At 40.9% G+C, this 23,109-nt stretch overlaps 1 protein-coding gene across 23 annotated transcripts in view; it reads right to left on the bottom strand.

Annotated features, from left to right (window-relative positions):
* The window catches only part of dlg1l (discs, large (Drosophila) homolog 1, like), a 204,596-nt gene that overhangs the window by 57,146 nt on the left and 124,341 nt on the right, over window positions 1–23,109 (bottom strand). For all 23 annotated transcript variants that reach the window (XM_037547728.1, XM_017720022.2, XM_017720024.2 and 20 more), the window contains 5 exons: window positions 15,741–15,791; window positions 12,175–12,299; window positions 7,316–7,485; window positions 4,298–4,434; window positions 2,485–2,629 (listed from right to left, as the gene is read on the bottom strand). In XM_037547728.1, the coding sequence (XP_037403625.1) occupies window positions 2,485–2,629; window positions 4,298–4,434; window positions 7,316–7,485; window positions 12,175–12,299; window positions 15,741–15,791 (628 nt within the window). The remainder of the gene's footprint in view (window positions 1–2,484; window positions 2,630–4,297; window positions 4,435–7,315; window positions 7,486–12,174; window positions 12,300–15,740; window positions 15,792–23,109) is intronic.

Raw genomic sequence — 23,109 nt, 5'->3', positions numbered from 1 at the left:
TCGAGTCCTCTACTCTGCGGACTATTAGTGCTCCCGCTGGCAGGCCTACGAGTTGAGCGCCAATCGATGCACTCACGGCCCGGCCCGCGGCCAGGCTGACACACTTCGTGTTTCTTTTTTCCACATTTCACTGCGTTTATTAGGAGCCCAGCAGCACTGCAGCTTCAGCGGCCCATTGACAGAGGAAGCTGAATGAGCTATGGGGGGCTCTCGGAGAGCAGGAGGAATGGTGGGACAGTTCCAATATGCGCTAGTAGCAGCTTTTCTACTATAAAGATGATTTCTGGGAACTAAAGAACACGTCTTTAATGCTTTAGTTCAGTGTTGTTTAACAGAATATTCTAATAATATTCTTATTTTATTGTTTTGTTTGGAAGCAAAAGGGTTACATTCGTGAATGTGATGTGTGGTCTAACCAGTTTTCAGTCAGTTGTAAGAAACTGAAAACTCTGGTAGCATCTACTCACCGGCCACTTTATTAGGTACACCCTGCTAGTGAAAGGTTGGACCCCCTTTTACCCTCAGAACTGCCTTAATTCTTCGTGGCAGACTTTCAAGAAGGTGTTGGAAACGTTCCTCAGAGATTCTGGTTGGTTATTTGAGTTCCTGTTGCCTTTCTATCATCAGGAACCAGTCTGCACATTCTCCACTGACCTCTCACATCAACAAGGCATTTTCATCCACACAACTGACCGCTCACTGGATATTTCCTCTTTTTCGGACCGTTCTCTGTAAACCCTAGAGATGGTTGTGTGTGAAAATCCCAGTAGATCAGCAGTTTCTGAAATACTCAGACCAGCCCGTCTGGCACCAACAACCACGCCACGTTCAAAGTCACTTAAATCCCCTTTCTTCCCCGTTCTGATGCTCGGTCTGCACTTCAGCAACGTACTACTAGAATCCCATTGGGGCACTAGCAGAAATTTGCATTAGAACAGACGTGGGATTTCGCTGAATTTTTTGACCATGTTTGGCTGAAGGCCGAGCTCTAGAAGTCACAGTTACCAGTGGACAACAAGCCAATGACACAGTCCCATGATTAAGAGAGAGTTGCTCACATTCACAGCCACGAAGATGGACCAATAATCAGTCATGCTGAACCGCACATTTTGAAGCTCCATTTGCTTTGCTAATATAATCATTACTTGCAAATGCCACAATCAAACTCTCTCATATATCAGAATCCGTCTCATTATGACCGGTTAAGACAGCTGCTTTGTGTTGATTAAATGACGCTCAGTGAATTAGCAGTGATTAATTGGGAATTTTCATCATGCAAATGAGATGATTTGCATGATATCACTAAAATAATTAATTTAAAACAAGCCCTTTTGCAGCTTATTTACCAAAAATGGACTGTATGAACATTTGGAAACAATGTTTATACACTACTTTAAATGGGTCGTCGATAAAACAGAAAGAGCCTCAATTAGTAAATGATCATTTTATCTTTTACTTTAAACTGCCTTCATGTTTTAAAACAACTGTATGAAAACAACACGGCACACTGTTCAAGTTGCTGCTGAAGTTGTGTGTATTGCGTTCGTTTACTAATCCAATGGCTGTCTGTTTACTATTAATGAGTAGTAACATTGTGTATAATCGTAGGCCGTCACAGCATATTACTGTGTTATTACCATATCAGCCTTTGCAGTACTGACACTGCAGAAGGCTGCAATACACAAAGGAGGCCTCTAACCAATCACAGCGCTGTGAGCATCCTGATTAATCACAGTGTCAGATGAGATTGATCTGAAGAATCAAGAAAGTCGTGAAATCCAAGAAAAGTAAATTATTCTGGTCAAAATAACGAAAGCAGATTTCTAATCACGCTACAATCACTGATTCATCAACATGTTTTTATCATCATAATATACTGCGATGTGATCATAACGGTAAACAAAACTTGTATTTCTTCATCTGTGAATCTGCGAACATGTGCAGGCATCATGAGCAGCTGATTGCATACGTGTCTGCCCACATACTTGTACGTACACTGAACGTGTCCAGTAAGGGGGGCAGGCATTCAAACCAGAATGTATAGAAAACAAAAGAGGAAATTCTGAGAACGAATCCCCGCTTCATTGCTTACGTAGTATTTTGAAGATGGGGTGTATAAATATTTGTAAAGGTGCATTTTTCCTAGCAGGTGATCTTTAAACTGCCCATTTCTTGGGTTGGGTTTGGGTCAAGCATACGTGGGGTCTTGCACTGCCCCCAGCGGTATTTACGCAGAGCTCTGCAGAAGGGCACAATGCATAACTGAGATTTTGGAGGTGTGCATGTTGAAGCCTCTGCGAGCCACACTTTTCCATGAACCCATTCTGCGTCTCAGTGCAAAAACGCTTAACTGCATGTTCACAGAACGCATTCTGCAGACTTAATGCACCGTTTTATTCACAATACTAGCATTTCGCAGTCCTGAATAACAGTGATTAAAGCTTTGTGGTGGATCTGTCCTGAAGTTCAGCCTGTTTTACTCACAGTTGGTGATATCCGGAGGAGCAAAGCTGTCGTTCATGAAGACACTGTTGGGTTTAGCCACTTTCAAGTAGACCACATCTGTAGTGTTTTTCAAGGCAGTCACGGCGTGCTCATGGGTCACCTCCTCCAGACAAGCGCTGTTCACCTGATATACACAGACACAAGCTTCAGTCTGAAGAATATAAACAGGCTTCCTCAGCTGATGATTAGTAGGACTGTCTTGATTAACCAATTATACTTGAATCAACTGAGGCATTTTCTTTCTTACAGTAAGTAAAAGAGCCTGAGAGATGGACCTATTTACATGCTGGTTTTTGCCACACAGGGATTTAATACAGTAACCCTTTTATTAAATTAAGTCTTTTCAAAGGCATCCAATTAAGCTTGGACAACTGCAAATTCAGACTAATTTTTCATCTGCAGAATTATCATATTACACAATATATAATAAATATATACATTTAATAAGCAATATATAACAATTATATAAAAACATTCTCCACAGACAGCACACCTCTGCACACTTTAATGCACAAGTCGGAATTTAACACAGTGAGTAAAATAAACAAACAAACAAACAAATAAATAAACAGTGGCCTATACCAAAGTTACGGCATATATTACATTTTCCCAATATCTTAAATTTGATACCGTGCACTAAAATTTACAGACACATTTACGTTTGTTGCAGAGGATGTGTTTGACCAGGGGTGCCAATACTTTTGCATATGACTGTATTTAGTTAATTTGTTTGTTTCTATTAACTGTAGTCTGTCTGTAGTTCTATTGCATATATTTTAGAACTTACACGAGATTAGAATGATTGCAAAGCAGTAATAAAAATACATCATAATAAAAAAAATAATAATAAATGCATAATATTGGCACTTATGCAAATTAGCATGATTTTCGTCAATATCAATAATGACCCCGGGGCTCCTTCCTAGTTCTTCTTATTCCAATCTGAAGTGTTTGAAAATCTACATATGGCTTGATGCAGTTCAATTCAAACTCCCTGAACTCTACATACACTATTTTTAATGTTAAATTCAAGACAATAAAGATTAAAGATGTAACAATGACTGTAATTTCTATAAATGATTCAATAACTACTATAAACATTTAAGTTATGTAGTTATGAGAGTGAGAGACTAAAATGTGGGCCCGTATATGTTCCAGTGACTTTAAAAACGTCCGTAGAATTCAGTTCTTTAGGTGTAAACAAAGCCAAACTAAACGGTTTGATGTGAAAGAGAAGATTACAGACTCACAACGTCTAGAACACAAAGAGGCCAAATATTTACCATCCAAAACCAGCAGTGAATCTACACGTGTCTTCTCAATTTTCAGATGTAATGCTGATGTCTGTAATAGCAATAAATCTAAATAAAAATAAAAGTTTTCTTTGGACTAATTTGTTTCAGAAGTCCTCATGTCCCTTTTCTCCATAAATGAATGGATTTTAAAAAATGTGTTTTAGTCTGAAACCTTCTCAAAACTATCATAGCACGATGTCTCAGACATCACATGGTGTATCTGTAACATTTGATTTCATGTAATGACGAGGAATAACGTGAGGGAGCTTTTAGAGGTGGACGTCTGGTTCCGACAATCATTACTGTGAACAACTCTGACTCGGTAAGGTTCACTAGAATGGACCATTTCACATCAAACCACCCTGAATGACTTTAATTACATCTTAAATCTTGCAAAATAGGCTTTTTACGGGTTTCATTTTCATGGCCTGGCCTTTTAAAACGACTTGATTACAAACATAAGCAATGTTGACACATAGTGACTGATATTCCCTCACAGCCAAAAGTTTGTCTCCTATTTGTAGTCTCCCATCTTTGTGTGCAGCCCCTCCTTCTATGATTTTGGTGACGTAGATGCTGTTGTCCCCTGGGATGTGCTGGTTCCCGACGCCCCCTGCTATACTGAAGCCAAGCCCTGGGACATACCAAAGACAGAAAAACAGGGGGAGGTGAGTGATGATGCTTCCACAAAACGAGATCATGCGGAACTGAAGGTGGTATGACTAAAGGAAAAACAACCTTACGCAACTACAAACTGCAGTCCTGACAGTAGTAAGTCTGTCTAGTGTTGCATGTTATTGCTAGAAAATTGCATCTAAAATCCAAGACAATTTGGGGAATCGTGAAAGCGCAACAGCCTTCGTAATCCGCTGAAAATAAGACAGACAAATAAACACACCACTGTCATCAAGGAACCAAAGAGCCCGATCATGGAGGGCAGAGAGGAGGGAGGAGAGGGAGTTGCCATGGCAACAGCTGTTCAGAGTCGTCAGGCTGCTGCGGTTAATGGGGGAAGACGGCAGGACCTGCATGCTGCTCCAGAGAAATTTCTCAAGCAGAGAGAAAGAGGGGGAACAAAAAAAAACCCCACAAAAACGGCCTGTATATTGGATCTCCTGGCCATGCGTGTGACCAGGAGAATCGCTCGGGTCTCAGCCTGGGACCGATTTTAATCCTGAGAAGTTATTTAACAGCACTGCTCCCTCCTTTGCTGCAGGATTAGGACAAAACGAGGGAAAAAAGGCAGAACAAAGGGGAAATATGCACAGCTCTTTTAAAGCATGTAGACGAGGAGAGACGAACATCAAAGATTCTTCTTAAAGGGCCCGTATCATGGGCCCTCATTTTCTCTCTCTCTCTTTTTTTTTTTTTAATATAACAGAATTTGATGTATGCAAACACGGTTTCAACACATACCATTCGTTTCCCAGTCTATATATGGAAATTAAGCTGCAAAGACAGCCCATTTTGAATTAATTGTGTTTGTGATGTCACAAAAAAATGAAAACATTCACATACAATCGTATGCAAAAGTTTGGACACAACATATTTGGTGACTGTCTCAATGAAAGTAAGTTAACACATTCTCTACAGAGAACACACTTAAATATGGTGTTTTACCGCTAATGTTAGTGCACAATTTAGAATTACTTGTCGAGTTTAATATATTAAACATAAAATATGGATTGTGCCATAACTTTCGGACAGACCAGATTGTTGTTTTGCTTTAAAATGTGCAGAATTGTGTTTTTTGTGGAGGATGTGTAATTTGTGTCCAAACTTTTGGATATGACTGTAAATCGGTCTATTCAGCCTACAGCAGTTTAGCTCTGCCCGTCTACGCTGAAGTTATAAGGAGCGTTTCAGCCTGGAATGCTTTTGGAATTAGGCACAATACAGTGTAGCCAACCAGAACAGAGCTCATTTACATATATGTCAGTCTTAAAGGAAAAGTAAAGTAACAAAGCCAGCCTGTTAAAGGGATAAATGGAGGCTAGAAAATGGTCACATAAAAATGATTCCGAAATAGAATTATAGAAATTCATACACAAAAAAAAATCTACAACAAAAATGTAGGAAATGGGCCCTTTAATTACAGCTATTTGCTATAAATGAGCAAACTGAGGCACAAATACAGCATATGGTACGTAATGTACCATTCACTCCTCAGTCCACACTGTCCAAGTACGGAAGCTAAATGCGAAATCAGCCCATTTTAAACTCACTGTTTCTGTGACATCACAAAAACCAACTCATTTACATAAATCCAACTACTCAGTCTCCAGCACTTCAGCTCTGCCCATTCACACTGAAGACCAAAGTGGTTCGCCTCTGAGCGCCTTTTGAATGAGGCACCATTATTGACGGCAAATCAGAACAGAGCTAATATACAAATATCAGTCTTAAAGGCACAGTCGCAAAAAAAAAAAACAGCCTGTGCAATTCAAAGGGATAAAATGAGGTTGGAAAACGAGTGCGTAAAAAAATTAATGAGCAGACCTCAAGAAAAAAAAAGACAAAAATGTAGGATTTGGGTCCTTCAAGAATAATCTGTCTACTAAAAGCGTAAAAGTCAGCACCAGAACGCAAGTTGAAGGTGAAATAGAAAAAACAGCACATGTAATAACAATGTTATTAACTGTAATCCATTTATAGATCAGCTGATAAACAAGGTTCTAACATTGGTACTGGAAAAGAAAAGTGACATTGTGCCATCTCTAGTTCAGGCCATTTGTACATGGCTGATGCCACTCTCAACCCCAACACCAGGCCCAAGTGAATGAAAATCTGCTGTGTTGTAGATGCAAAAACATGTTAATAAAAATATGACTGACTATAATTATCCATTTATAGAAATTTCTTAATGTAAAATTCCTATGAATAGCCACCTGAATTTGTGTCATTCTAGATTACTTTTATTCTAAGTTTATCCTTTTTTTGTTTTTATTTATTTATTTATTTTAACCTGATTTTCTCCCAATTTAGTCATTTCCAATTCCACCTGCTTCTTAGGACTCCCCCAATCACACGATACTACCAATGCTCGGAGGGTGAGGGCAGCACCGGCTTCCTCCGAGACCTGTGAAACCAGCCACCGCTTGTTTTCAAACTGCCGCTCACGCGACGTCATGGGACAGCCGAACACGCTCGGAGGAAAGCGCCGACTGCCAGATCTGCTATGTCAGCTAAAAGACGCCTGCGCTGACTAGCATCGTGTTGAGTGATGGGGGGAGAAGGGGGGCCATCCTACCCACCCAGAGAGAGTGAGGCCAATTGTGCTCTCTAGGACTCCCGGTTACAGATGGCTGTAGTATCACCAGGGCTCAAACTTGTGATCTCAACGCTTATACGGCTTCCACAGCTCTGTTCTTCATTCAGGACACATCCAACATAATTGTTACAGCTTCCTCATCATAGATCGAAACGCACAGAATCTTAACCTTAAACAGAATAACTGTATACACAGTGTGCATGTATGCACGCGACCCTGGATGCTGTGTAAGATGATACTGTACCTTTGGGCCCTTTAACCAGCTTGATCTCCATGACCTTCTCAGAGACCGATTTTCTTCTTCTGACGTAGAGTCTGACCAGCGAGCCGGCCTCCTTCAGCGCTTCTACAGCCTTGCTGTGGGTTACGTCCCTAACGTCCACCTCATTCACGCGCAGGATTACGTCATTGACCCTGCAGTAAGAACAGTGCATCAACTTAATGACATGACATGGCTTGAGATATAAGTTCCATGATGTATTAAACAGAAGAGAACATCAGCTGCACAGCGTAACTGACCATCAGTGCAATCATTACTAACAGAGTGATTTTACAGGTCGGGTCCACAAGAGGCGCTGGTCATCAGAAACAGCACATAGACCGAGACATAGCAGGTGCAGCACCAGGCAGATAACAGAAGAAAACGGTGCCTGGTATCAGCTGATATGCAAGGTTCTACTACTGGTACTGGAAAAGAAAGTGATACTGTGCCATCTGTAGTTCAGGCCATTTGGGCATGACTGATACCTTCTCTTAACCGCAACACCGGGCCTGAGCAAATGAAAATCTACTGTATTGTAAATACAATGTACTGGGTTACTGATACTGATGCTCTGTTATGTACATTTTCTCTTATAAAGAACTTTATAAATCACTATGGCAACGCAGTGACGCTGAGTTGACAGTAGGGGTGGGAATCTCTTGGCACTTCACGATTCGACTACGATTCAGAGGCCGCGATGCGATTATAAAACGATTATCAATGCATCTTTTTTCTATACTGGATCTCTTTTTTCTCACTGTGTGATGACTTGGAAAAGCAAAGTATTTGTGATTATCTTTAATGAATTTACTTCCAATATCTTTTTATTAATAAATCAAATGGAAGTGATGTGGCAAGTAAACTGGAAGTCTCTATTCACTGCTTTTGTTTGGAGATCATGAGACACTGCTGCCGCTCATCTGCGATAAAATGCGCCGTTAACGGTGAAATAAGATCCATGGTAACGGACGTCCACGCAGCATGTTACAGCCGTCCCGCCCATTTTCTTTTTATAACTTCGGATTTGGTCTCGTCGTAGAGAGTCAGGGGTCACTGTGTCAGTAAAATGTCTGCGAGACAGCACGTGTGTGACACAGCGCAGAATTTAAGGTGGAATGGAAAAATTCAAACAAGAAGCTGAAGCATAAGGAGCGGCTTCAGCTTCGTGAAACAAACACAGACATTTTACAATAAGCTGCTCTAAGTTTCTTTTGAGGAAAAGTTTTCTGGCGGAGATGGGAGGAAAGCAACAGTCATATGTTTTAGCCTATATTAGTGTGGGTGGTGTAGTGGTTAACACCTCTGCCTTCTACGCTGTAGCCTGAGGTCCCTACACTATACCAATAAGAGTCCTTGGGCAAGACTCCTAACACCACCTTCGCCTACCTGTGTAAAATGATCAAATTGTAAGTCGCTCTGAATAAGAGCGTCAGCCAAATGCCATAAATGTAAATGTAAATATTAGGACATCAGCACACATTGAGACGTGCTGGACATTAAATGTTGTGGCTCCCACGTTGGCTTGATTTTATTTATTTATTTATTTATTTTTGAAAGGACAAAATGGCTTTTCTTAACATCTGGGTTGTGACTCCTGATCTAACCTGGCTTTTAACACAGAGGGAGCCGGTCAGATTTCTCGCTCATCCAGCCACAGACTGTCCGGGCGCTGCACTTACCCACTTCCAAGTTCCACCCTTTGCGTTCCTTCAACATGGTTATAAATTAAAATTTAGAATATCGATTTCTGACATTTGTGAATCAATTCAGAATCGTTCCCGTCTGCATCGCGATGCATTTAAGAATTGATTTTTTCTCCAACCCCAGTTAACAGTGTTGTTTGTTTTCCACCCCTATGAAAAAGTGAGTTTCATTTTGCTGCTTATAAGATGTTATGAATTCAAACGGTAATATGAAATCAGAAATTAGTTATGCAAATTTTATTTGGATGTTAAGTCAAATAAGCATCTGTCCTTTCTCTGTTGGTGGTGGTACTACAAGAAATTGCCTTCCTGTATACAACATACAATTAACACTGAAAAACTACCTTGAAGCAGGACAGTTTCAGGCCACTGCGTGCCATGTTTGGGAATGACTTGGGTTAGAAATTTTGTCAGGATTTAAATGTCCACTATAGTCCTTAGAACTGCATGTGAAATGGACACTAACAGATTGACAGTGAAGTTGACAAAGCAGCCTTTATGCTCAGTAGTTTCGCCTCATTAACATGAGATTGTGAGTTTGAATCCCACTGGTTATCAGCGCATTATTGGCTCATACCGATAATACAGCAGATCACTAATAGCAGCCAAGTGATCTATTGCCAGGCCCTAGTCCAGCTGTCAATCGCCTACACCATGAAAGACCAGCTTAACCAGAAACCAGCTACCAGCTAAAGCCGGTCTTAGCCAGATTTGTCAGCAGGGACCTCATTTATCCTAGACAGAATGGAGCTCATCCACTCCAAAAGACACAAAAACAGCAGACATACATACATCCAGTCTCAGGTTCGGTACTGCTCTGATTCTGCCTGTGCAGCAGGTCGAAGTGATTTTCACAGGACAGATAAGCGTCTGTCTTATCAGCAGAGATGCACATTACCTTGAAAACAGATAAATACATGAATATTCATGAACGAATTCAACGGAACAGCGTCAACAAAAGCGCATTTCAAATACACACACAGGCCGCAGCAGCACGGACCCCTCTACTAAAGTGTCACTCCATCTCTCTCAGGCTGCTGTCAGGCTCCCATCAGTGTCAGCTCTGACCACACTGTCCACAGCCCTCCTGCAGCTTTAATGAGCCTCTCACAGCACAAACAGGCACAGCACAAGACTCTCACTAACACGCATCACTGTCACCCTCCAGTTAGATTTAATACTGTACAATGCCAATCACATGTAACGTGACATATCAAATCAAATGCACATAACTAACCCTAAGCATTCAAAACTCTCCTCTAGGAGTGAGCAATATGGCAAAACTACATCACAACACTTCAGGACTTTCACAGGTTTTATAACTTTAACTGGATGAAAAAGCCCCAGCAGTGCTACAAATAAACACCACTATCAGAAACTATGAGCACAACGCTTTTTATTTCACTCTACACACTGCACTAAATCCAATTAAGCAAGGCTAATTGGATGTAATAAAACATGCAGCTGGACAGTGTTCCTTAAAGGAGAACCTGCACAGATCTTTTTTATTTTTATTTATGTAAAAGTCATTAAGAGCAGTTTGATGTGAAATTCTCAGTTCTGGAAAAAAATGACTGTCAGAATTGTTCATAGTGCGAGTGACTGGAGAGTTTAATGGCTCTAAAAGCTCCCTCACAGACATGGTTATGAATAGCTGTCTGATGCCTTAGAAACTGCGCTTTATGATGCTTTTGAGAGAAGATTTTGGTCTAAATATTTTTTAAAATTCATGCAGAACGCAGGCATTTTTTTTACCACTACTGTATAATCATCGACGTCACATATTAAAACTCGGAGGACACGTGTTAAACTCAGAAAAGATGCATAGAAGAAACATCCTGACTCCTGGTTCCTATCACCAACACTGTAAAGAAACGCGAATCAGTAAGTTCCCCCATAAGTAGCCACTTCACACCAAACCACTCTGAATGAATTTGTTTACATCTGAACAACTTAAATGTGCAGGATGTTCGATAAATCTGTGTAATTCCCCTTAAAGAACTGATGACACCTGGACGATGAGAAAAGCATATTGTGACACAGTGTGACATGGGCCCAATCCCATTTCACCCCTTGCCCTTACGACTCAGCCCTCAGTGTGTTCACGTCTAGGGGTAGGGTGTTCTGATTCTAGTTGAGATAGAGGGGTAGGGCGAAGTGTTAGGGCTACATGGCCCTCCAAGCGGAGGTTTTTCAGAGGCCAAATGGAGCGTTATCAGAAAAAAAGAAAAACCGGCAAGACGGCCGCATGGGCGACCAAAGAAACAGTATTTTTGTCCGCTAACGTATCACCATAAACCACTGTATTACCTTAGTTTGATGTCGTTTCAATGTATTATGGTCATTTTCTTCATAACAAGCATAAAACTCACTAATAGCTAGCTAACGTTCCCGTTCCACCTTAAATAGCCTGAAGCGCCAGAATGTGACTGCTGCACCATTTAAGGCGGGACGGGAAGATGTAAACAAAAAGTTGGTGAATAGTTTGTTTCGTATCACCAAAGAATTAGGAGTGGGTGATCATAAAGAATTGTTTTATAGCCCCTCTTTGAAGGCGTATGATGCCCTAAATGTAAATTAATCCCATCCGTGAGGAGAAGAACTTTACCCTCCTCTGCTGTCACTGAAGTCGGGCCGGGTTGCCTACAGAGCAGCGCTAGTAGCTGTTAATATTTTGATTTATTTTATTTATTTATTTATTTGAGGGTCCCGTAGGTTCATAGGGCAAGATTTCAACCACTACCCCTTGTAACTCAGTTGGACACTCAGTAACTCAGAGGACACTCAAAAACAAGGGGTAGGGCCATGATTTATCACAATAACAATTAACATCATTTTTTCACCCCTATCTCCGTGTCTCTGTGCAGACTAGATCAAACAGAGGTAGTTTAACATGCTAGCATTAGGTGCGATGCCAAAGGCTTTATAAAAATAAAACGTCTAAACAAAATCAAATATTGGACAGCACCTGTCTGCGTCGTATCTAAGAGCATGTATCTAAATCCAAGAGTGTAAATTCAAATTTTAGGCCTGAGAGTTCAGATGAATGAAGACCTGTTAAGGACCTGCAGGCTCCCAGCCAAACAACAGGCCAGAGCAAGTGGAGTGAAGGCGTGCTTGCTGGAGGCTCAGCCTTACCGAAGTCTCCCGTCCTGAGCTGCAGCACCTCCTGGGATGACTTTGGTGATGTAGATACTGGGATCCTCTCCAATGTGAGGGTTATCCGTGCCACCTGCAATGCTGAAGCCCAGCCCGGAATTACCCTGAACACACGAGGAGATGCATGTTAACAGCAAAGCAATGTTGGAACAACAACTCGGGCACTTGGCTTTAACCCCTGGACGTTGCAGTTACTGCTGGGGCAAATAGAAGAAGTTCTAATAAGTTCTACTGTTTATTTGGTACCTCGCTAAACAAGCGGAGAAGGTGCTGATTGTACACGTTCAATCCATATCATCTTAACGTGTGTGAGTGGAAGAGGAGATTTTTGAGCTTGAATCTGATAGAAGGTTATTGTTGTGTGCTTGCAGAAAGAAAAAGCATGCTTTAAGTGTTTGTCATGTTCCAAACACAGTATGAACTTAAACTTCAATATAAATCAAACAGAAATGCAATTCAATACACAACAGTTTACTTAATCATTGCATTTAACCTCTTAAACTCTCAGGCGTATTACATCTTAAGGCTTATAATTCAGTACAATGTTGTGCAAAAGTCTGGGCACCCTAGTCAAATTCCTTGTTTTGTTGAAGTTACACGTCCTCTACAGAGACGCACCTCAGCACATTTTAACGCACAATTTCTGTTTATTGGCTGAATTTCACATACTGGAAAAATCTAAACAGAAATTGTGCCATGCACAAAAATCTACGGAAAAATGCCATGTTGTGTGGAGGACGTTACTTTACTCACATTAAAAAAAAAAAAAAATCATCAAAGCACCTCACTTGACCAGCAGTGCCCAAACAATTATGTTATTTTGGGCTCGTGGCCAGAGATGGCTGCGGCATCACTGGGGATCGAGCTCGCGATCCGACGACAGAGTGCTGATTCAACAGAACCAGTCAATCACGAAAAGCAACAAAACCAGTGAGGGAGTGTACAGGAAACTCTGGACCTTTAGAGTCAATTCGGTGTTTAGCAGGGCAGAGCTGCTGGGAAGATGAGTCGGCTGTTAAGCGACGTGACAGCTAGCCAAGAGGAGCGTTGTTTATTTATGCTGAGTTAATAATGCGCACTTGAGAGAGTGATGCTCAATTGGGTCACACAAAAAGACGATGAAGGGAGGGAGGGAGGATGGGAGAGAGAGGGAGAGCGAAAGAGAGAGAAAGAAAGAAAGAAAGAAAGAGAGGGAGAGAGAGACAGAGAAAGAGAGAGAAAGAGAAAGAGAGAAGAAAGAGAGAGAGAAAAAAAGAGAGAAAGAAAGAAAGAGAGAGCGAGAGCAAGTGAGCGACCGAGCGAGAGAGAGCGAGAGAGCGCGAGAGAGCACGAGAGAGAGCGCGAGAGAGAGCGAGAGTGATAGAGAGAGCGAGAGAGAGAGCACGAGAGAGAGAGCGAGAGAGAGCACGAGCGAGAGTGAGAGAGATAGAGAGAGAGCGAGAGCGAGAGCGATAGAGAGAGAGCGAGAGAGAGAGAGCGCGAGAGTGAGAGAGATAGAGAGAGAGCGAGAGAGCGAGAGTGATAGAGAGAGAGCGAGAGAGCCACAGGCACAGTCGGGGATTAAGTCTCTGCAGAAGGCAAGATGGTGTGCTTCCCCCCCCTTTCTTCCCTCATCCCCGGTAACGGTGGAGATAAGGCATGTTTGTGCGGCTGGAGAGCGCCGCTCCGGCTGGCTGGGCTCTACTGCCTCTGACATCTGGCATTTTAATTACTGTGCTTTAACTCTGCGAGGAGGAGGAGGAGGGGGCACTGCAGAGACTCGCAGTCTGAAGAGCCTCTGCTCAGGACTGGGGCGCAGATGCTTATTTGGGAAGAGATGAGTGAGAGATGTTCACTTCTAGAGTCATTTTGCTATAGACTTGATTTACATCACAGAATTATTTAATAACCCTTCAATGGCAAAGACCCAGCAGTGGGTTACAACATTTACTACTGCTAACAATAACAGCCAGTTTGCACTGTAGACTGTGTAGGTACTGAATAATGAGCCTTAGGATATAATAAGTCTGGGAATGTTTGAATGTAATTACATAATTAATTACATTAGTTAAGTCATTAGGAACACAGTGGTAATGGAAATCGTTTGCTGATGCTGATATATACAACGACCATATCTAATATACATCATGTACATAGTGTATCTATCAAAGGTGATAGGTCCAATATTTTCCATGTATGTATCTGTTAAATGGCGATATGGTCCATATTTTTCACACACGCACATATCTGTCAATAGTAATGCCACTATAAACAACAGTTTTCATGTACATATCTGTTAATGGCAGCATAACCGATTTTCTTGTATGTATCTGTCGATGCTGAAGCATCTGATATTGTTTTTATTCATATGTGCCAATGCAGATACATAAACAGCTATAAAATGTATTACTTGGGTCCACATGGACTAGCATTATGGAGAAATGTAATTTATAAAGTTTCAAATGCAGCAAATCTTTATTTTAGTGCAATTTCACCTAAACATTCTGCTCTTCCCAAAGTACATTAAAGCTACCATCAAATGCTGGCTGGAAATATCAGCCAAATGCGTTTTCAAGCAAACGCGTGTTCACACATTCAACCGCTTCTGTTCAAGCATATTAAATTCCGATTCAATTAACGAGCTAGATTTAGACTAATCTATCAAAAAAAAGATGGCAGGTGTCCAGTTCAAGAGAATGATCAGTTAAAAAAAAAAAAAAAAACTGTACATTGAGGATATTTAAAGAGGTTTAACAGCCGTCCACGCATTCAACCGCTGCCGTCCACGCATTCAACCGCTGCCGTCCACGCATTCATCCGCTGCCGTCCACGCATTCAACCGCTGCCGTCCACGCATTCAACCGCTGCCGTCCACGCATTCAACCGCTGCCGTCCACGCATTCAACCGCTGCCGTCCACGCATTCATCCGCTGCTTTTCAAGTTTTCAACTATTATTCATATATTATATTTTTTGCCGCTGTAATTTTGGCTTATTGTGAATAAACAACTCCCAGTTGGGGTCTTGACAAAATGCTAAGTAAAAATAAAATAAACACAGCTGGGCCACTGATCTGTTAGGATTTTTAAAATCTGGCCCTTTTAGTGGTTGAGTTACTCAGCCTCAGGTAAGAATGAGCTGATATAAAATTACACCATACTCGTGTTACTGTGAGCACCTCTAACTGTTAAATGATGTGTCACATAAAATAAAATAAAGAATGGGAGAAAAGATTTAAATGCGATGTGAGATTTGATCAAAAATATAATATGTCCAATTAAGCAGCTGTTAGCGATGGGGGGGGATTACTGCTGTTTACTGTCAGAGACCACGCTGGATATTACGCTGGATGCCAGTCACACTAATAAATTCAATTAGAAGAGATATCATCCTAATCACAGTCCATCAATCTCTCCCATCAATCAGTGGAACATGATGAACACAGCTGCAGGCTGTGCTGCCCCAGTGCAAGGAGGGTCGGTCAATAATGCCTGTGGCAAGGCTTTTGCAGCCGGTCAATGGCTGGACTAGGAGAGTACACCAGTGTGAAATACAAAACAGACTCACTCGCTCAAGTGTGATCTCCTCGTACTCATAGTCCGCCTCTGTGCCGTTCACCTGGAGGAAAACACACAGACAGTGCATAAAAATCATTAGATCTGCAACACATAATTGAACTAGCTGCAACTTCTACACATTTAACGGCAAAATTCTGGCCAAAACAGGAGTTTAATATCGCTGCCGTTTAGGACAAAAACCCGTCTCTCCAATTTTGTGGTTTTTCAGTTTCAGTTTCTGTTGTCATTCACATTGTGCAGAAATTTCATGATGAGTGGACCTAAATAAATAAATAGATGAATAGATAAAAAAAAAAATATATATATATATATAAAAAAAAACAGCCCACAATAACTTGGTTCCATTAACCTACATTAAAATTAAAGAAGGTTTTTCCTTCTTATGTAAACTTCCAGTTTTGGAGATGAGGTTTTGTTCCGACAGCAGCGATATCTTACTTGTTGTGTTATGGAGCATCCCCCCCCCCATGAGGTCCACTTATGACTTATGTTGCTTCATGTAGAAATCATAACTCATTTTTACATGACCATTTTCCAACCTCTGTTGGAATTAAACAGGCTGTTTTTGTTATTGTACCATTAAAACATGTGATACACACAAACAGACTCTGTCCTGACTGGCTGCCCTGCATCTGTGCCTCATTCTAAAGCAGTCAGCGCTGATACACTTCAGAGTGAATTGGACCGGGTTTGGGCTGGACTGCTGTAGACTTAACATGCGGCGATATGTAAATGTACTGATTTTTTGTGACATCACAAAAACAGTCAATTCAAAATGAGCCGTTTTTCCAGCTTAGATTCCATAGGTAGATTGTACGTACTAAGTAGGGAGCGGCATGTTTTGAAACAAGCCAAGTTTATTTGTATAGCACTTTTTACAACAACTCTGTCTGATCTCTGTTTGAAGACTGGATGGTAAAGCTTTAGAAACTGCACTGGTAGAGGCGGTCTCTGACTGAGGCGGTCTCTGACTGAGGCGGTCTCTGACTGAGTCTTTATGAAAAGTGGGAGTGAGCTGAAACGGTCCCATCCTATCTCAATGGTGGTACATCTGGATGGCACAGTGATGTAACTGAGGGTGTTGCAGTTGGCTTACATTTCACTTTTCTATGACATGGGCCCTTCAAAAATGATTTAAAAGTATAATTAGAAAGTTTTCTATTGGGGACAGAGTTAAGCATCATTCCTTCTCTCAGTTTTAAGAGACTTTAAGCAACAGGACCAACACTGCCTTGTTTTAAAGTCACGAAATACAGATTCAAGTATGCCAAAAGTGAGTATAGCAGAATAATACCTGCAGCAGGAAGGGTCTTTAACAGAAGTTGATTCCTATTTAACTGTCCATCATATACTGCATGTCTAATATATTCACAGCTCCCTGCTTACTTTGCCCATTACAGATGCATTAATATGCCGACTGACTCATACAGACAAGCAAGAGCCGGCAACTTCGGCTTTTATGAAATGAGCATCCAATGCATTCTGTGCCTCGAGGTCAAGCTACCGCTCTATAGCAGTTATATGTGCTAATTATTTGCAGCTAAAATTTGGAAATTTATGTAAACATGCTCAAATGTAGTCAGTGAAATCCAGCAATGCAGAGCAGCTCTGTTGTGTAATGCGGACACCTATGCATCAGCCACTCATTAGAATATCAAAACAAGAAAATATTCAGTCTCGCTCATTTCACACGTACACACCGCAAATATACCGTGTTCCTCAGCTTTAAAGGGAAATGACACCCATTTTTCTAAGATGTCATTCAGAGTGGTCAGACGTGAGACGGTCTGTTCACAGTGGTGGTGATGGGAACCAGACATCCACCTGAAAAAGCTCCCTCGCAGAAAGGTCTTGCACGAAACGGTTAAGAAGACTCTGCCTGATGTCCGAGACATTGTTTTATGATTGAAACTGTTGCCCTAAAACATGTTATTTGAATTCATTCACGGCCGAGAGGTACTTGCAAGGTGTTTTGAGGCTAAATAAATAAATAAATAAACAAACCGAGCAACAGGTTGTTTTTCTTTTTTCTTTTCCACATTTACCACTCTTTTACCATCATCAACATTTCAAATTAAAAACTCAAGATGCATGTACGATATACACTAGTGGTCAGGGATAATAAATAAAATGGCTATATTTGTGTTCCTGTCACCACAATAGTACCATTAGTATCCAATAGTATCAAACCACTCAGGACTTTGTTTACATGTCAACCACATTTTGATAAATTGGTGGAATTCCCCTCTAAGGAGGTCATTATAAGTCACTAAAATCAGCTAATTACTGAGAGTGGCTGGGTAACACAGAGTGACTGAGTGTGATGGGTCATGCTAATGGAGAGATTAAAGCCCTATCACAGAACGCAGTCCATGCAGTTGAACTGCTACTTTCAACAAAAAATACATAGACACACCACTAATACATACCAAATAATGCAAATAATCCATACATTGCAAACAGCTGTACTAATCACCTTCTAATTTAACCCTTGTGTGGTGCTGGGTTGAACCTGCGGGGAATAAAGGTGCTGTGTCCTTCACTTCACTACATGGCCTGCTGTTTGTGTGTGTGTGTGTGTGTGTGTGTGTGTGTGTGTGTGTGTGTGTGTGTGTGTGTGAGAGAGAGAGAGAGAGAGGGTGTATAGCATGGACAGGCTGCTGACTGGCTACAGCTGCTAAAGGAGAACCCTAAGCTGGTCACTTGTGATATGTTAAACATCTGGTATTTTTACATAAATTGTTTGGCTATATTGATTTAATAAGTAATAATGTGGTGGGTCCACCAGACCACTGACTAACAAAACATCAACACCACAGAAAGGATTCATATAGACACAAGAAATTACATTCTCCTTCGATTCTTGGAATGCCAACTTTTCTCTAAATCTGCACGATTAAAAGGTAAACACCTAAAGTCATCCAGAGTGGTTTGATGTCAAATTAGAATTGTGTACAGTGGTGGTGACAGGAACCAGACGTCTGAAGAGTTCCCTCACAGAAAGTTATTATTACTTTTATTATTACTAAGCTATTATTACTTATTACTTGAAATAGTTATGAATGCACTGCCTGACGTCAGACATTATTTATACAATGGTAAAGACTTTGGCCTAAAACACATTTTTAGAAGCCGTTTATGAAGATGAGATACATGCAGGAAGTTCTGAGTCAAAACAGCCCCAGGAGGAAAACCTTGAGTTCCAATATGACTCATATAACACATCTGCCGCAGATACATCGTGCAGGCCCAGTTTGATGTGCATGCAGCTGCAGCGTGACTGTAACGGCTCAAATGAGTCTCAGCTCACACTGAGGCAGAGGGATATTAATGAAATCAGAGCAGCAGGCTGACTCCACAATAGCAGGAGGATAAAGCCATTACAGAGCAGGAGCTAATGACAGTAATGATAGCACAGCAGCTGAGCCCCTCACGTGCACGCACTCGCAACAAACGCCTCCCTGGATCTGCTGCCAGCTGTCAATCACAGCAAACAGCGCCACATTTCAGTTCCAACGGCGGCGCCAGGCACCCAGAACTCACTTTTACTGTCATTAAAACTACAGGCACATTAAAACCACACAAACCGTTTGAGCCCTTTTGGTTATTTTGACCATCTTTGTATTAGAAAGGTGGAAAACAAACAAAAACAAAAAGCAAGGGCACGTCAAAATCAGACACTTTACCAATGAATTCAGGTAATGAAAATAGTGATAAAAACAAAATAACACATAAAAACATAAAAAACATCAACTGTGTGGAACTACAGGGAGATTCACTCGAAAGAGGCCCTGAATATTCTATAATAACTCTCGCTAAGATGAAGCGATCTGAACGAAACAACGTGCAACGTGCTCCTCAGTATATGGAGCTTCGAAAAAGCCAGGATGCCCCTGCGTCGGAGTGATGAGGCAGGTGCCGGACACCCACCACAACAGTTAATCTCCACCTGCAACTTCCAGGTACCCCTTCACTCAGTCACTTGACTTCTCATCAGGATGGTTGTGCACAGTATTGAGCAACGCATCAAGGTATGAAGCCTATTTTTTGGTTCAGATTGCTTCATCCTAACAGGAGTTACCACCGATTTCTCAGGGCATCTTTCGAGTGAATCTCCCTGTATTTCACAGTTCTATGAGGAACATTAGAGAAGCTATTTATAATATCTGTTTATGTCGAGTATTAAGAGGAGACAACACACAAGCTCTTCTCTATTACAGGTTTGATTCAACTTGGAAACATAAAAGCCAGCTTAACGCACAGCAAAACGACAGAAGCAGAAAGACCTTGTGAGCACGCTGATGCCATTCATAGCCTTATTATGAAACAGCACAAAAACGATAAACGTCCAAATTAGATCCCAAAAAAATAAAAGAACTGTCTTGCGTAATCGACTGTTCTCTCGACTGAGTTGGCTTTCCTGGCTTACGCTGTATTCTATATACTATAATCATTTAAGGAAGTATTTTTTACTTCCTCAGCTTTTTCAGTTTCAGTTTCCAACAAACTGATTTTTTTTTAAGTCACTGTAACACTAATTCATATGTTTCTACTGCTTAAACGTTCACGTAACAAAGAACAAACCAGACATGTAAATATCAGATTTCAAAACAATTTGATTACAATTCTTCAGGAAACTGTTGAGTGCATCACAAAATTAAAAATAACTAACTAAATAAATAACCATTTTATTTTGGTAGAATTCAGAATTACTCTTAATCCCACAGTAATGAAATGCTGAAAGAGACTTAGAAAAATGAAAATACCGACTGAATCGAAGGATTACAGTTGCTATTTACTGTAGATTATAATTAAACACATTATGAAAACATGATATTTAGCCACTTAAATCTCATGTTTTAATGAAAAACTGATCTTTCTGCCGTAGTGGTCCTGCAGGTCCAGACGTGATACATGAATGTCCAAAGACCTTCAATTGAGCCAAAAAAGGAAGGGAATAGAACATTATTAATCAAATTTAAGTCGTTCTAATATTCCAAAATGAATGCAGTTTATCTTCCGTTAAAGCACATCATGATGCACGGATGTTTTTACACCTCTACTACATACCAAATAATCAAAGACTCTCATTTCCATTAACTTCGATTCATGTAGAACTAATGAACAAAACTCTCCTTAGACTCTTAGACTCTTGCAACTCCTTTTAAATATTTGATGTGTTATTAGGCTTTGAGATGTTGGGCAATCTACACAGAGCACTGCCATTACAAATCAGCACGCTTTTATCTCCTCAGTGAAAGTGAAGCAGACCCCCCCCATTTACTCTCCTTAGAAAACAGGAATAACTGCTCAGACTCCTGAATTAGTTCACTTAGATAAAGTAAAGTAAATAAAAAGCCTATAATTCTGTAGTGAGTCTTGGTTCCCATCACCGCCACTCTAAAGACAAGAGTACCACTGTAAAGAGTCTTAGATTTCTCTACAATGAATCATTTCACATCAAAAAAGTCTGAATGACTCAGTTTACATCCCAAAAACTGAATTATTTGAAAGATTGCCAGAATTCCCCTTCGAATGACCTTTTAGCAAATTCTGAGAAAAAACATTTCCCAGCCTTTCTTAAATGTGAAATTTCTGTTGGTGCAGTTTACAAAAAACAAACAAACTGCAATATGCATCATGCATCGTCCATTCAATTTTCTAGTGCCTAATCTCTAGCTTTCAGAGTCTTTTCCTCGGCATCTTGAAGCACTCCCTGCTGTTTCCTTGGCTGGAATAAGCGTCAGTCAAAGTGAGCATTTATCTGCCACACGTCAATCAAACGAGAAGGTAATGGGTACCTCACCCGAGGCTGCAGGAGAGCCCTGCACTGCCTGATTATGTAACACAGTGAAGGAGAGAATAGGAAGCAGCTGAATAGCTGGAGCCGACCAAGACTGACCCGATTTCAGGACCATGGACAGCACTGCATTGCTGAACTCCGACTTAAAGCTTGAAACACAGTTTGATTCAGAAGGTGGACCACTGCCAGTCAGATTATCACTGTTTTGTTTATTTTCAGAGATTTTGCAATGAAGTTTTACGATGTGATTCTTATTCATTGGCTGAGTTTAAAATACTGCTGCTATTAGAACAAAACCTCATATCTCCAAAATAGTTAGGTTGAACTAAAATGGGAAAACGTTATACAGGAGAAGCAAAAAACATACTTTACTTTTAACGTAAGTCAATGGAACCAGACCCCCCCCCCCAATAAAAAGATAAATAAATATGAAACATTCAATAACATTTTAACATGCCAAATTTTATGCTCACTTTCTGCCCCCAATATATGAAATTCAATGAGTTTAGTAATCGTGTATTAAAATGCGCATGGGTGTGTTCTCTGTAAGACGGTTCACTTATTTTCACTTAAAATAATCAGCTAAACATGGACTTTGACTAAAGATGCCCCAACTATTGCATACAACTGTTTTTGTCTAAACTTCATGTCAAACTTCCACACACAGTGGGGCTAAAATTAATGGGTTTGTTTATAAAAAAAAAAAATCAATTAAACAAAAAGCAGGGTCACTGACTGACTTAGTTTTCTATCCAAGGTCTAACAACAACGTTATCATTGCTATATGGTGATCCAGGTCCAAAGCTTAACGCAGTTTGGGACGGGCTCGGACAGAAAGTTTTCGGATCATAATTACAGGTCTAATAAAAGCTCTAATATGAGGTTTTATCCCGTTTCTGATTGGTGGCGTTTTGGTTCGGATCAGGTCTGTACAGAATTCTGTTGAATTACATTTGGTTTTGCAATCAAGTTACCCTAAACAAACCAACCTCTGCGGATTACGGACACCTTTCCTCCTGAGCACAATTTCCCCATGGAGACCTATTAGAGAGACCCCAATTATGAGAGACAAAAAGGCACTAAACCCCCTGGGGGCTCCATATGCTACTCAGAGTCAGCGCACTGCTGGTTCAGCAAAAAGAGCGAAACTGAGGACACAGTGTGAAGCAATGGATAAGAAAGGCACAGGCAGCCCTGCAGAAGTACAGATTAACGCTGGAGCGACACTTTCCCCCCCCTGCTGGAACACCCAGGGGACATCTACCGACCCTGGTCATACAGAGTTGAAAAACTGCTACACTGGGCTAACCCACTACTGTGGATGTCAATTTGGGTCCCTACTAAGGAAGATGCAGTACTGATCTGAGGTCTGAATCAATTAACCACTGCTATACGCTGTATATGTTGCACGTAGTCATAAAAATGCTAGGCTGACATTATCTTGGCTTGTCTATGCAAGTGATGTCTTCTCCTTTTAAAGGACACATCTCTCACATTTTTGCTGTATTATTCTTACAAGACATTTTAGGCCCACACGTGAACTTTTTGTGGGTTT

This window comes from Pygocentrus nattereri, chromosome 19 (assembly GCF_015220715.1).
Source record: "Pygocentrus nattereri isolate fPygNat1 chromosome 19, fPygNat1.pri, whole genome shotgun sequence".
In the NCBI taxonomy this organism is placed as follows: domain Eukaryota; kingdom Metazoa; phylum Chordata; class Actinopteri; order Characiformes; family Serrasalmidae; genus Pygocentrus; species Pygocentrus nattereri.
This window is presented reverse-complemented; position numbering and strand designations above follow the sequence as displayed.